This window comes from Acanthisitta chloris, unplaced genomic scaffold (assembly GCF_000695815.1).
Source record: "Acanthisitta chloris isolate BGI_N310 unplaced genomic scaffold, ASM69581v1 scaffold5773, whole genome shotgun sequence".
In the NCBI taxonomy this organism is placed as follows: domain Eukaryota; kingdom Metazoa; phylum Chordata; class Aves; order Passeriformes; family Acanthisittidae; genus Acanthisitta; species Acanthisitta chloris.
In genome coordinates, this window is record NW_008666462.1 from 35,691 (window position 1) to 51,231 (window position 15,541).

A 15,541-nucleotide genomic window follows, 5' to 3' on the forward strand; every position below is an offset into this window, starting at 1 on the left:
ATGGCAGTGACACTGGTTCCACACTGCATGAGACACAAAACCTCAGCCTGTTCTAGAGCTAGCAGGTGAAGGTTACCTGTCCTCCCACCAATACAGACCCCACTGTCTTACCTTTCAGTTGCTTTTCCCCTCTCATTGCCTGCTAAGTGCAAACAGCATCAGCTATGAGGAATTTAGAAATCTCAAGTGACTGAAAACAGACAGAAGCTTTGGGTTTTATAGCAGGTATAATTGAAAAAAAATTTTCAAAATATATTTTTCTGACACATTTTTAAAAATAGTTTTAAAAATTATTAGCTCTGTCAGGTTAAAATGATTGAAAAGCATAATTATCACGAAGCAATCTTCAAAAGTGACATTTTACAACATCATCTTTTCCACTAAAGCAAAGATCATGGTTCTAACATGTTTCCAAATACAGACATAACTCCAGATATTAAATAAGAAAACAGTGAGCAGCAACACTTATTCCTCAAAAATATACACATCTCCCACAGTCAGTCCTGGCCTATTGCCATCTTGACTTTTTCTGCACATTCTATATGATATTAACATAGGACTAAGTGCATTAAACCCAGTGGAGAACAGAACAGAGAAATATTATCAGAGAAGAAAGAAATTTGGGAGATATTTCCATAACCAGAATTGTAGACTTACTGGTAAACTACCTGTGTTTGTTGCCTTTCTCACTGAGTTGGCTGAAGTGGCTCCCATCACCACCAGCTCAGATTGTACTTACACTGTATACAGCTGACCTTTCCCTGTCCTTTAAAGACATTAAAATTCAAATCAAGTTTTATCATTAGAGTATGCCCACAGTGAATTCCACCCAGTAACTTTTACCCACCTCACAAAATGAAGTAATTATCAGAACTATTTGAAAACTAATTAACTTCTATTAATATAGAGAGTTAATAAAAAATAAGTAAGAACATAAAAAAATCAAGATACATGACAAGATTCAACAGTAACTAACCAGATGTTAACTGAGTCCTTTAAATCAACATTTTGTTTTGTGCTTGCATAGCCAATACACAGGCAACATCCTTATACTGTCTTCTAGCTGAGTTCCTTCACAAGCATTGATAGGCTTGAAGAGGATTGTTCTTGCTTTTGCCACACTGAGTGATCTTGCTCAGTTATCTATTTCATTGACTTCTTCTTCTTGGCTTGTTTTTTGGACACAGTACTCAGAGCTGAAATGCCCATTGATGTCTGAGGCAGGAGCAGTTTTCCAGACTGTGTTGGGTACTTGGTTTTCATAAGGACTTTAAACAGTGGCTGAGACAACATATGTTTCAGTTGATTTTTCATCCCCTTCAGCATCTTTTGCTTCTGGCTTTCTTCTTGCTCATTAGCTTTTTTACCTTGAGGCAAAAATCAAACACAGAATGTTACCAGAGAACAACTTGCATTCCAGGCCTTTGTAGTGATAGGGACGGATGCTAGCCCCAGATTTCTCTCTCTAACAAGGTCACTCAACTCCTGTACAGTCTTCCAGTCATCTGTGACACTTTTCATATCACCCAGGCTGTGCATAAGATAATGGGATCAAGAGGAATCCTGTCTACTGAGTAACCATAGCCCAGGTATCATTTTGCTAAATCATTCAGTTGGCTCTCAACCCAGAGCAGACTCAGGAACAAAGGAAAGGGGCCTCAGATGATAAGATATTCACCCAGGGCTTCTAGTTCTGGCAGAGGCTTCTCTGTATTTTGTTACTTTATGCATGCCTCATTTCAGCACCTGTAATACAGCAATTCCTTTCCTCCTTATACATAAAAAGCAATGAGGTGCTCAGATACAATAACACAGGATAAAGAAGGGCATAGCAAAGACTTGAGATAATTAATAGGGTCAGAAGCCTGAACTGGAGAAAAAAATGAAATCAAGGCTGCTGTAATGTAAATTGAAAGGACATTACTAATTCCTTTGCAACGGTGTAAGAGGCACTTCATTTATGGGAGGAATGACTGAGATTTTAATTGGTCTCCAACAAGCTACAGAAGAATCAGAGACTGAGTGCACTTTAAAGTATGAATTCTGCAAGTTTCTGTGTGGCAATTACAAAGTGTTTCGCCCGAGAGCCACAACTTACTTGGACTGGATGTGCTGTTTTGAAACTCATTTCAAAGCACAGCATACTCAGATTATGTCAAAACACGACAGCACAGTGCTAATTATCTGAAAGCACTCCTGAGCAGTTCAGAGACGACTACTATTCGCTTGCAAAGTGGCTGAGAACCAGCTAGTCCAGCCATGAATAAAGGAAAGAAAGCAATTAATCTGAACATCCTTCGAAGTTCAGGCATCTGCAGATTTAGCAGCTAACAGGTTAGAGACAGATTAATCTGAAGTGACCCCAGCAGCACCCCTCTTCAGCCTGTCTTCAAAGAACTGGTAGGAAAACCTACCTTCACTCCTAAAATATGAACACAATGTGGCATTTTACAGTGCACCTAAAAGCACTGCAAAACTTCATGGCATTGAACTAAGAGGCACCTGAACTTGCACAGCCCTACACATTCTCTCAGGCACAGGCTGAAGAACATTTAATTTCAAAAATATACTAAATTATTTGCTTGTAACAGACCACCAAAAACCTCAGCAACCTGAATATATGTATTGGCCATTTAGCCCACACAATTCCACCCACATAAGGCTCCCATAATATTTGGTGCTCCCTAGCACTTCCTGGGTATTCCCACATAGCTGTCAGGCTCCTGTCCTGCTGCCTAACTATAGCGGGGTGGGAGAGCTAAGCAGAAATGAGGAAACAGCTTTTTCATTCAGACAGACTCAAGCAGGACATACTGGGTGGATCAGATTACTGTAAAATGCTTGCCAGAAGCTAAACAGTTCTTGTCCCACAACAAGTAGATTTGTCTGTGACTTGCCAGAACTGTCACACCTCACTCCCTCAGCTCCAGCACAATCTGCTACATGATCGTCCTGAAAACACCAGTAACACCACATACTAACAACACTCCTTTCCTTCCCCTTCTGTTCTGCAGGTTTTGGTGAGTTTTTCTGCCATGGTGAGGCTTCTTCCACACACAGCACTATGGGACCAACTGAGTACACTCATGAACAAACATTTCTACTTGCCCATCAACATGCCATCATCAAGATCAATCTCAAGAGCCTCTGCAGCTTGCTGGAGCCAGGAATTGTGGTGCTTTTCCCGACTGTTGAAAAATTCTGCCTTCTCAATCTGCCTTGCCAAATTCATCCTTTCCTGCAATAAAAGAACATTTAGACATTATGATCAGGTTTAGATGTGGGGCACTTTAGAGGATCAGTGTTTGAGAGCATGCATTGCAATGCAACTGGGGTGCAAAGACACTTTTGTTTCCTACCCATGTTCCAGGAGATGCTCCACATATTAAAGATGGCATCACTTGCTGAAGTGTTTTCCTTCCTCAGATCCCTGAGAGAATCTAAAACACCTCAACTACTAAACATACCTGCATGCTAACTACTCAACATTCTTTAAACAAATCATGACAAAACCCTTGAGAGACATCAAGGACAAATCATGATTCAGATTACCAAACATTTCCAAGGTATGTATTTACATAGTACAGCTGGATTGCAAAGTTACTAGTCTCAGCAGTAAGGGGCAGCTGCTACCTTCATCCCACTCTGAAGAATTAAACTCCTGCAGGCCATATGGAAGGAACAACTCCATTTTTCCAGGAATGCACATAGATCTTGTTTAGGTACAGGACAAAGATGTCCAGCAAACCGAACCTGACCTGCAGCCTTCCAGCTGGGTCAAACTGTCTTAAATAAATTCACTATGGAAAGAAAATCTGCACTGACAGTAAATAATAATCAACCCAGCAGCAAGTTCTGCTGTTTGGAATGTGCCTGCAGTTGCACAAAACAAACCCTGAGCAGGAAACTGAATAGTCTTAGTACTACACAGTAACAGCACCAGCCAGAACTGCCAAGAAAAGAAACATGCAGAGAGAGAGGAATAATAAGTCAGTCACTTCTTAGATTATTACAAGAAATTATAAGTAATTTTTTTCAATTTCTGTAACACTTGAGTCCTCTTTTAGTCTATCCTCTACCCTGGCTCAACAATGCTATTCCTCTCAAGTGTGAAATGCCTTCAGACTTTTCCTGAACTTGAACAAAGGCATGCAGAGGCAGGGAAGGAGTGTGCCAAAGGGACAGACAGAAAGAACCAACAGTATTATTAGTCCCAGCTACAATGACTTTGTAATGAAGTTCAGGACAAAGCCTAAGTGACACCTGACTGTAGGTGAAGCCCTGCAACTACAAAGACACCTCTTCTGGGGAAAGGAGCACTACTACAGATAGGAGAGAAGACCATGAGATGGTGGCAGGAAAATTAAAGTGTGGAAACAATATTTATTTGCTCATGAATTGACAGTGCATGATACGAGCCAAGAACTACTCATCAAGAAACACAGAAGGAACCTCTGGAGAAACACTTAAAAAACAATAGATTTCTTTCAGTAACCAGCAAGAAACACAGAAGGGACCTCTGGAGAAACACTTTAAAAACAATAGATTTCTTTCAGTAACCAGAAACATTTAGTGGCAGTGGGGGAGATGAGGGAATCAAATTCGCTTTGTTACTACCAAGAGGAGAGATATGAGGCTGTTGAAGCATTTTATTTGATTTTTTGCTTCTTTCAGAAAGCTGCCTCTCCTGAAAGATTCACACTCAATACCCTATTTGCAGCAAGCCTGGGCTTTGAGACTTGCTGACATCACTCCCTAGGTGAAGATGCCACTGTTGCCAGCAGGGTAGACTCTGGGCTCAGTCCAAGCCAACTGGATAAGCCTGAACCAAAATACCATAAGGAAGGTATCTGTTGCATTTTCTGACTGCTTGCAGCTTCCCCTGTTCTCAATGACTGTGCAATATTCAGACATTCCAAGTCCAGCTGGACTCCTTTCAAATCCAGTATTTAAATATGTCCCAGCTGTACGTGGCTGATGTCACCCAAACTGTTAAAAGAATGTTGAGACATGACATGGCCTCTTATTCAAGAAGTAGAAAATCTGCAGTGACTAGATGCTTATTAAAACACACTGTTCAGTAAATCCTAACCATTGTCTGTGCTGTGAGTTAGTGAATGACTGATTTCTCCTTTTAAAATGGGCAAGAACCTAGAAAAGGGGAACATACCCAGCTTGACAGGGTTCAGTGGCAGCTGTGGCTTCAAGTATGGGAACTTTAAGAAGAGCAGACAACTGACTACTTCAGCTGAGAAGAAGCAGGTGAAGAGTACTGAGCATTCCTGAACCTGCTACTGTTCTCTAGTCTATTTCTAACATAAGAGGCTTTAAACACCATACTTAGCAGAGCAATCCCAGCTCCCAGCCATGAAACATACCCGCTTCCCTGTACTGTCTTTGGAAATCAAGTCAGGAGAAGCTCTACATAACAACACCAGCCATGAAACATACTCGCTTCCCTGTACTGTCTTTGGAAATCTAGTCAGGAGAAGCTCTACATAACAACACACATGAAAAATGTAAATAATGTTTATGTTTGAACACCTTTCTTGGGACAGTTACTGAGGAGAAATCATAAATATTGTTTAAAAGAATACAAAGTGTGATTAACTTCATTTTCAAATTCAGGTCTCGAAGAGTAAATTTTATCTGAAACCTGGAAAGAACATGATGAGCAGTGAAACAGCAGTAATGTAAGTAATATAGTCAGCAATACAAGTAAGCAACAACTCAGGCTGCAAAAAGACTGTTGTTTCTTTACCTTGATAGAAGTCATGCACTTGGTATCAACTGGGAAAAATGGCAGCTCTTGACTCTTCCCCAATGTTTTATAAATTTTCCTAAAATTGATCAAGTCATCAGGGCCAATGAGCAATAGGCTAAGGCCTTCACTGGCAGCTCGGGCTGTTCGACCGCTCCTGTGCACATACAGCTCAGAAGTACGAGGGACCTGCAACATTCAGAGAAGCCATGAAGTTGGGCATGGAAAGCAGCAGCAGCCTGTCATGCTTTGGCCAAGAGGTTGCCAAAGAATTTTGGGTTTTATACACACATGGGACACTGCATGTAACACAGCTAAAGTAGTGTAAAAGATGATGTCTTGATACACTTTTTGTCCTCTGATCCAGCATTTTTCCTTGCATAATCTTTTGAGAGTCTCTCCTAACTTCTGATCCTCTGTCATTTCATTTACAAAGCAGTAAAATGTAAGTCCCCAGAGAAGAGTTATAAGGCTGAGTCATTTGACACCTTTGGATATCAGAAGTGAGGACCATATCTATTATGTCATTTTTGAAATATAATCACACAGTCATGAAGTGCTACCTACCGCAGTCAGTCACTGCAGCAATGAGACCCTTAAGTATAAAGCACTAAAGACAGTTAAATTATTAAATCTCTATATTCAGGACTAGACTATACATGGGACAAAGAATGATAGCTTTATAGCATTCAGGATAATGCTATAAAGCATTAAAAAACAGTAAAAGCAAAAACATTAAAAATACTTCACCTGGTAGTGGATGACGTGCTGCACATTGGGAATATCGAGACCACGAGCTGCAACATCTGTTGTCAGGAGGACACAGCTGAGAGAGTGACAAAATTGAATGAACATGAAATTGAAGAGTAAATCATCTGCTGGTTAATGTAACATACAGTGACCTAGAATTCTAGCACAGCAGTTTAAAAAACAGATTTGTACTACATCATCTGCTGGCAATATGCAATCTGTTTGCCCTTAGAGAAACGATACCAATATCACATCAGAGGCAGCCTTGAAAACAAAATTAAAAAGTGCACATGTTACCTTCAGCAGGTCTATTCTGTTTCCAGTAACAAATTCACTACCTTGCTAGACCCTGTTTTCCTATGTTTTTTTTCTCTCTCAGCTGATGTTTTGGCAGTACAGACATGTTACTAAAGGCTTTACCAGTTAAGAAAAATCACATTATTAACATTATATATTTAAATAACAGCTTTTTGGTTTTACCAGTTCAGAAAAATCACATTATTAAAATTATATATTTAAATAACAGCTTTTTGGGACTGAAATACCATCTACCAACTTGCATTCAAGTAAGGTCTCTCAGTAAATTACAAGCTATAAATATACAGGGGGGATTCTATTCTGACAATTAGTATTTCTTCTTACCCCAAGATATGAAGAATGACTCAAAAAAATTGTTCTTTATATAAACAGTCTACCACAGAGACAAAAGTCTCTCTAGGATATGAACCAGTTTGTTTAAAAAAAAATCTCCCAGCAACTGAAATGAGTTACTTTTAGGTAACGGAAATTTGTTAAGATTTTATGGCATCTGGTTGCATATTCTATTGCTACAAGGTTCAAAGCAGAAATAAATAGAGAAAATTCTACAGTTTGCAATCTGCAGAAGGCCGTGATAGATGGTCTCATAGATTTCTTTCTGGCCTTGAAAATTTGCAGTCTCTGAAAATGCCCCATCTGACCTAGGCCAATGCTATCAATACTACATTTGCCAAGGAATACTGCAGATCCATCACAGCAATTCGACTTCTGCTCTCCTTGCCTGAATCTATTAACAAGGTACAAATTCCTGGGCAGTTAGTCAGGGAGCATGCAGCAGCTCACAGCAGGACTCAGCTGCAAGGCTTCTGCATTATGGAACCACAGAGACCACCAACCTCCTCCCAAAGGCCATCCCAAAGCCAGCAGAAAAAAAAGTGTTCCTTAAAATGGCAGGACAGGTCTGCCTGAGTAAACCAGACTGTCTATTGCTGCTGAAAGGCACAACTGTCCCTTCTCTTGCACTGCTCTAGGATATGTTCACTCTCTGGAAGGTGATCATCTAACTAAACCTACAAAACCCTAACCCAGCAAGAAGTGGTTAGTTTTCTGATGGCTTAGTGAGATGCAATGATTTACAGAGGATCAAATTAGCTGCAGAGAGACACATGGCACAGAGGTGCACAGAATGGTTATAGAAGCATATGTCTGAAAACAGCGCAAGCAACAGATCCTTCAGCAGCAACAAGCTACCAGACCATGGAATAATTCAGGCTCCAAGGCACCTCAGAAGGTTTCTAGTCCAACCTCCTCCTCAAAGCAGAATGAGCTGTAAGGTTGGACCAGGTTTCTCAGGGCTTTATCCAACTAAGCCTCAAAAACCTCCAAGAACAAGCAGCCTGTTCCAATGCCTGACTGTTCTCAGAGAGAATAAAACCCCTTCTCATATCCAGCCTGAACCTCCTCTTTTAACTTGCACCCACTACCCCTCATCCTCATACCATGCACCACTGTGAGGAGCCTGGCTCCATCTGCTTGGATATCTTTTCAGACATCAGAGGGCTGCCATTAGGTCCTCACAAAGTATTTTTCCCAGGTGATACAAACCCAGTGCTTTCAGCCTCTCCTCTTGCAGAGCCAGTGCTTCTTGACCATCCTGGTGGCCCTTCTACTGAGCTTGCTCCAACTCATCACCTCAACCATCCTGTGAAACCTCATTCTTAACTGTTAATAATTTGGGCTCATGAACAGGAGATTCACAACCCCAGCTAACTCTCTCAACCTGCTCCTGCTCTAACAGAGCTGTTTCTCCTTACTGCCCTTTACATGATTTCTTTTCTTTTCTGCTAGGAAGTTGAAAATTAACTCACCTCTCTCGCTCAGCAAATCTTTCCAGGTTCTTCAGCCTCTGCTTTTGGTGCATGTTGGCGTGCAAAGGAAGAGGATCACAATTTAAGATTGTGAGGAGAGAGCTGAGGCGTTTTACACAGTCTATGCTGTTTGCAAAGACCATGGTTCTTCCTGGATACCGCAGAAGAAAGTAATAGAGATAATAGTCCTTCTCATTTGTATTGCAGTGGATTCTGGTTTCTGTCAGAGTTTCAACAGTAGCCTCTTTCCTTGTTAAGTCTATTACTTTGGGTTTGCCCCTTATTCCTACTTTTTCCATTAACAATTCCAGTTTGGTCTTCTTGTCCATCTTTTTAGCATTCTTTTTTTGCAAAACTCTTGTGGGAGTCTGATGGACTAAAGTCAAAGTGGCAGAAAAAACAAAAGTCTGACGTTGAGGGTTATACTGTGAATCATTTAAGATTTCCAGCAACTGAGACAGCTCTAAGAAGTGACCTTTCTCAACCATTCGGTCTGCTTCATCAATCACAAGGCACCTGTCAAGTAGAAAATACACAGTAAAAATATACTTGTGCAGATAAATACAAACCTGATACACTTAAAAAGAACTCTGCCGGCTAAACATAAAAGGGATGCTCTGCATATAAACCCAAAAGGAACACCAGGTATGTCAGGGCAGCTACAGTAGCTTTCCACATTTCTTTTTGAGCAATTAGGTTCCTAAAGGAATAATCAGGTTTTTACCATCTTGTCTTTAATCAGCATTTCCCTCCATCAAAATACGCACTGTGCATTTTGATCAAACATTCTGACAAAGAAATAAGTGATCTCATGTAGTCCAAATTATTTAATCAGTCAGTAAACATAATCAATATGCAGGGATGCCCATTTAGCATCCAGCAGTTATTCCAGAAGGAGCCTTTACCTGAGCTGACGAAGATTGGAAAGATGTGGGTGTCTCTCTTTAACTAACTCCCACAGACGACCTGGGGTTGCAATTACAATTTCTGGCTTTCGATTCAGTACTCGTTCTTGCTTCTGTGCAGCCATGCCTCCAACCAGAATTGCAGTCTTAATGCCTAGAAGACATAAATAATGGGTTTTAGCTCACTAATTTATCACTGAATATTTTATATGGATCCACTCAATGAAGTGTTTTAAAAAGTGTATACCACAACCTTCAGCAAGCACTTTGGTCAGGGGTTTATGAAACACTGAACACACAGAAATGCACTCTATTTTACAGAAGAATCCTCATTATAATTAAGACACCAAAAATAAAGTAGTCTTTTCTTCAGTGCACCTGTTTTCCACCAGCAGGAAGAATCCCATCTGTCTTCCATAGCCATTAGCTTTGTTTACCCATACTCCAGAATCTCAAGTTTTGTCAATTATATCTGCATGTATAAGTATGCTCCTGTTATGAATAACCAGCAGATCTCTTCAAGAATAAGGCTGAGAAATGCTTGTCTTGCTAAATAACTGCTTGTTTGCTATGGAATAATCTTACCAAGAATGCTCCTGCCCAAGTAATGAATCTTGCACAGTAGTGCAGACCTAAAGTTAGCTTAAGTAATTTGCTGAGGTCTTAAAACGAGTTTAGCTTTGGAAGAAAACTCCACATATGGTTTACTCCACCTTACTTCCTTGAAGAATACACTGGCCCGTGACAAACTCAGTGATACTGTGCCCTTCCAGTACCCAAGCTACCACTGATTTCTCTTTCCTACTACTTATGGAACACCATGCATTTTTGTTCAAAATGAGTTTGAGGCAATAAAGAAAGCCCATATCAAAACATTTTCTCTCCTGCTGCAGCAACTATACATCACTTGGGCAGCAGACTTTATTTTGTATAAATGGCACTGCTCCTATCAGAACTGTACTGACATAAATTGATTATTTCAGGTTGGCAGTTTAAATTAGCCTTGTAATCAGCTGCAGACTGATGAGCACAGCAGGACGTAGAGACACCAAAGGAAGACTGAAAGCAGTGCATTGCACTACATATCCTCTTCAATAAATAAATAGTTACTGGCATTGGAGAATTGTTTCCCAATTCTCTCCATCCTGAACAGTTTCACATCCTCACTCATTAACAGTTGTACTGACTTCTGGTTTGGAAGAGAGAGGAACAGGATGGAATTGCTTCCGTCAGGTATGTTACCCAGCAATATCCTGTGGCTTGACTGCTGCAGGAGGCAAGTCAGACAATCCAGCAATGCCATCTACCTTAAAAATTGATGTCCCTAAATCTTTTTTAATAACTAGATCAAAATTATATATATATATATGTAATATACAAAGATAGATATACCTGTCAAATCATAAAATTATTATATATATGTATACAAATGTATCTATAATGAAATTATTTTTGACATATAGCCCACATTATCCAAATCCAGAAGAAAGCTAGCTGTGGCCAGGTATCTACTACTGGTTCTGTGCTATGAGTGCATGAGTCAGTAGCTGTTTGAATGAAGACACATTTTAAAGCAAATTATCCCACATTAACTGTTTACTTCCACAGCATCTCACTCAAGAATCTCAATGCATTTCTCACGCACCAGTGACTATAAACTCTAACCCTTCAAAAGCCACTCCAATTCTACAGTGTGGAAGAAAGCATGGCACACATACTGGCTCAACACCAATGCCAAGATCCAAACCAAATGTAACCTGGGACATGGCCTGTGCAATCTACATACCTGTAAACTTTGCAGCTGCATCAATGTGGTGCTTTACTTGGACAGCTAACTCTCTTGTAGGAGTGAGGACCAGTCCTAAAAGAGGTCTCTTTTTATGTGTCTTGTCACCAGAATCAAATTCAGAATTTTCCAGCACCTTCACACAGCCTGTTGTGAAAGATGCATCATCTTCATCTCCGCTATCTCCAACCTGCTGATGGGTTAGTTTTTCTGCCTCATCTTCATTTTCCCATCTTGTTTCATCACGATGCTGATGGGACTCTTTAGAAACACTGTCGTTTCTGGCTGTTGAGCTATTTGATTTTTGCCACTGCAGCACAGAGTGAATCATTGGAATTGCAAATGCAAGCGTTTTGCCGCTTCCTAAAATGACAAACAAGAATAATAACACGGACCAACAAGTCATTTATTTGAAAAGATGAGAAAAGCAACAGCCAATCACACACTGTTCTTAAAACATACCATTGTAACAGATGCAAACTCATGGTCTTTGGAAGACCAGAAACCTGCAGCAATAACATCTTTTCTCCTGTTCCCTTTATACACCTCCTCGAGGTCACCACTAGCATACTTCCTGGGGAACAGGTATTTTTCCAATCTGTAGCAGGTCAGGCAGATTTCTTTGTTCTGAAAGTGTTTTTTTAAGCTGTAGTTGCAGTCAAGATATTTTTTAAGAATGCCATGCCCATAAGGAGAATATCATGCCCTAATTGGAAGTTCTGATCAACATTCTCCAAATAAAGGAATAGCAAATGAGGCCAAGGACAAATTAGAATGTTCTTGAAGGATTTGCTTCCATATATGGCCCTGTATTTACAACTTACTAAGTGTATTTTGAAATACTCCACTGTCTAGTCTGCTGATCTAGCACCGGGTCACATTTCTATAATCAGAACACACAAATCTAACACAGATAATCCACTGTGGATAGAACGTGTTTGTCAAAAATACTCCTCTGACTTTAATTTCAGAGGTTCATTGTACCAAACTTCAAGTTACTTCCCTGCCACACATTCCCTTCTGAACTGTCACTAATAAAGATGTTAGGAAAAGCCTGGTAGCACACCCACCCCACTTAAAGTTCTCCAGTGTATCAGTTCATTGATCACACAAGCAGCAACCTGAGTACAAGACACTATCACACCATTCCTGTAATAGGACACTGCTGGGAAGCAATCCTCTGGAAATCTCATCTCAATTCCTTGGGCATCATCTGTCCATATTACAAAGCCATAAAAGTTCACCAAATTCAGCAACACACAGTTTTGCCTATCTGGGGGAGACCTTTAATAGTAGTTAATAAACAGCACAGCCCAGTGTCATTATCTAGATCATTACTGCTGCTGTCTCCTTGTATCCACTGTCACACCTTTCTGCATGACTGGGAGGTCTCTTGTGACTTCTGTCTGCACTTGAAGCACAAAATGTTTATAGTCTGTATCTGCAGAGCACTTATAAGATAAAATTCTGTCCTAACAGAAGATCTGTTTGTAAGGTGAAGAACAGTGCTGATCTTGAATCACATGTAATGTAATTTGTCTGATGCAAATATCAGTACTGCACCCAGATAGGTTAAGGGTGTGATAATCAGGACTATTCTGCAGGCACTAGATTCACCCACAAATTAAACTATCACCTCACAGGACATGTTACCTTTATACCACACAGACCATACACAGGCCTGCAAAACCAGAAGAAAAGAGTATTTTGGTACCACAGCTCAAGCCAATTCATGTTATTTAACTGGGTTTAGATTGCATTATTTTAGAGATAAAATTTGGTTCCTTATCCAAAACCTTCACCAGTTCTATGTAGTAATGAACAGAAAGGGTTTAGATCCACTGCAAAGCCAACAAGCTTTGGCATTCCCTGCATCTGATCTTCACATGGATCTACTGCCATATCAAAATCTTGCCATTCTCTCCTATGTTGCTACCAAAAAGGGAAGATAAATAGTTCTTTTACTTATCACATTGCTCCCTCAGGCCCAATGCCAAGGGAAGCTGTAGCGTGTAGGAAAAAGAACTGGGGAGTTTCAACTTCTCCCAGCTGCAGCATCTCCTAACAGACAATTGTCCACATCTCTCAAGTTTCTACAGGAACACCAAGGACCCACCAGGCTCTCTGAAGAAAACCTGGATTTCTCTCATGATAGAATAAGCAAAACACACTGCTGCTACCTCAGGGTTATGCAGAATTGTAAAGCAACAACACAGTCTGCCACCAACCATGCTTTCCATTCTGCAGCTGGAGCCAAAGTAGCACCATTTTTGCAGCTCAAAAACACCATTTAGATTTTCAGTTCCATTTTCAAAAGCACTCCCTGCAGGGCTTTCTAATCTTATTAAAGCTAATAGCACCAACCTAGCTTCTAATTAAAATAAAAATGCAAATGACTGCATATCTTATTAGTTACTATACCTCCTTGCTATTGAGCAGCAAATGACTTTACAGACAAGCAGTGAGATAAGGCAACTGAACAGATGAAAAGAGTGCAAAAGAAGCCTTTAAACTTAGGCAGCTTTCAATTGTGCCTCCCATCTTTAGGTTCTTTAGAGGAAAAAAGATGTTGCAGTGCCAAAGACAAAACTTCAAAGGTATGAGCAGCAAAAAAAGTTAGAGGGAACATAACGCTCTGAGACTTCACACCATGAAGTAAAAAAGGAGCTATAACAAACTTCATGAAGGCTAGCAATGCTCAACAACAAAGGCATGAGCTGACCACAAGATGAAGGGCAGACAGTACCTCTCAAATTACCAATGTAATACTCACTTGAAGCACAAGCAGTGAGAAGGGCTGGTGACAATGTTCAGGCCAAGCCCAGTGACAGAGCACAGGGTGAGCCTGTTTCCCAAAGAAAATGGCCTGGGCCACATTCACACTTAACACTGTGCCCAGTGTTTATTTCCAGCTCCATGCCAGCACTGAATCAACTCCAGAGAAACCTAGTTCTGTGCTTTGCCTTGTCAGGGGCTCAAGTTTTGCTGCTGGAAAAATGACTGTCTGGTTCATGAATCCTGCTTTTTGCAGACTATCAGCTAACAGTTCCCAAAACAGAGAACAATTTGAGATACAACAGGAAAAGACTTCTGTCAAAAAACTCACTGAGACTTCAGAGCTTTGCACACTGTTGTGCTTGTAAGTTAACAAGCTATAAAACTTTACCAGTATGTTGGATATGGGGAAGACAGAATCTCTCCTCTTACATACAAATGCTGCTTCTGCTACATCTAAAAACTTGTAACCAGGGGCTGCATTTAAAGAAGAGAGATGGAACACTCCCAGCACACGCAGTCAGTTTAACAGACTTGTTGTACCTGTTTCTGCAGCACCAAGAACATCCATATTATCCCGGATGGCAGATGGCAAGGCTAAGGCTTGAATAGGAGTTGGAGCACTAAACCCCAGGTAGCTCAAGGCCTGCAGCACTGGTTCAGGTACAAACAGGTCTTTCCATGCAGACACATCAGCTTTTTGATCAGCTGAGGCAGATAAAACTTCCGTTGTCCAGTTTTTGCCTTTTTTAGAAGTGCCTAGTGATGGAAGAGCTTCCTGCGCTTGAGAAGCCTTATTTTTAGTTACCTTCTTTTTCTTTGGAGCATCTTTTCTGCTGGATGTGCTCTCAGTCACATGTCTATGGTCCTCACTATTTGCTTCTTTGATTATTTCATGACATTCTGCCTCTTCATCGACCAGCACATCATTTTCTGCTGCACTAGAAGTATTGCCTTGATCTGTCTGGCTTCTCAAATCTTTGGTTTTCTTTTTCTTTTTGCGAGGGACAACAGGTTCTTCCCTCTCCTCACTGCCTTCTTCAGAAGCACTTTCAGCCTTCCTCCTCTTCTCGTTCACTTTCCCCACTTTGGAAGAACTTACTAGCTTGTACTCTGTGAGTTCCTCCAAGCACACTATATCCCGAAACTCCTCATCAGCAAACAGATTGGGATCGATCTCCACAGTTTTCCATTTTCCTACTACTTCAATGCCTCTTCGTTTCAATTTAAAGGAAGATCTAAAGGAAGATTTAAATGTTCCTCTTTTTCTGGCCTTCATTTTGACCTAAAAAAGAAACAGGGGATGAAGGGGGGAAGAAGGGCTTCAGATCCAAGGAATGAAGATGGTGTTGATGAGATTCAAACAAACAAGAATGTGTGATAAAATTATTATATTTTAAAAATATTAAAAATATAATCACAGAATCAACCAGGTTGG

General features: G+C 40.5%; 1 protein-coding gene across 1 annotated transcript; it reads right to left on the reverse strand.

The window, feature by feature from the left end:
- Positions 1-1,143: 1,143 nt before the first annotated feature.
- Positions 1,144-15,388, reverse strand: DDX24 (DEAD (Asp-Glu-Ala-Asp) box helicase 24; the record flags this gene model as incomplete). The annotated part of the gene is made up of 8 exons (XM_009072119.1): positions 1,144-1,367; positions 3,109-3,238; positions 5,762-5,950; positions 6,512-6,587; positions 8,638-9,153; positions 9,543-9,696; positions 11,329-11,691; positions 14,647-15,388. Coding segments are annotated over 8 exons (2,394 nt in total), but the record flags the coding sequence as incomplete, so codon positions are not given.
- Between the last annotated feature and the right edge of the window lie 153 nt (positions 15,389-15,541).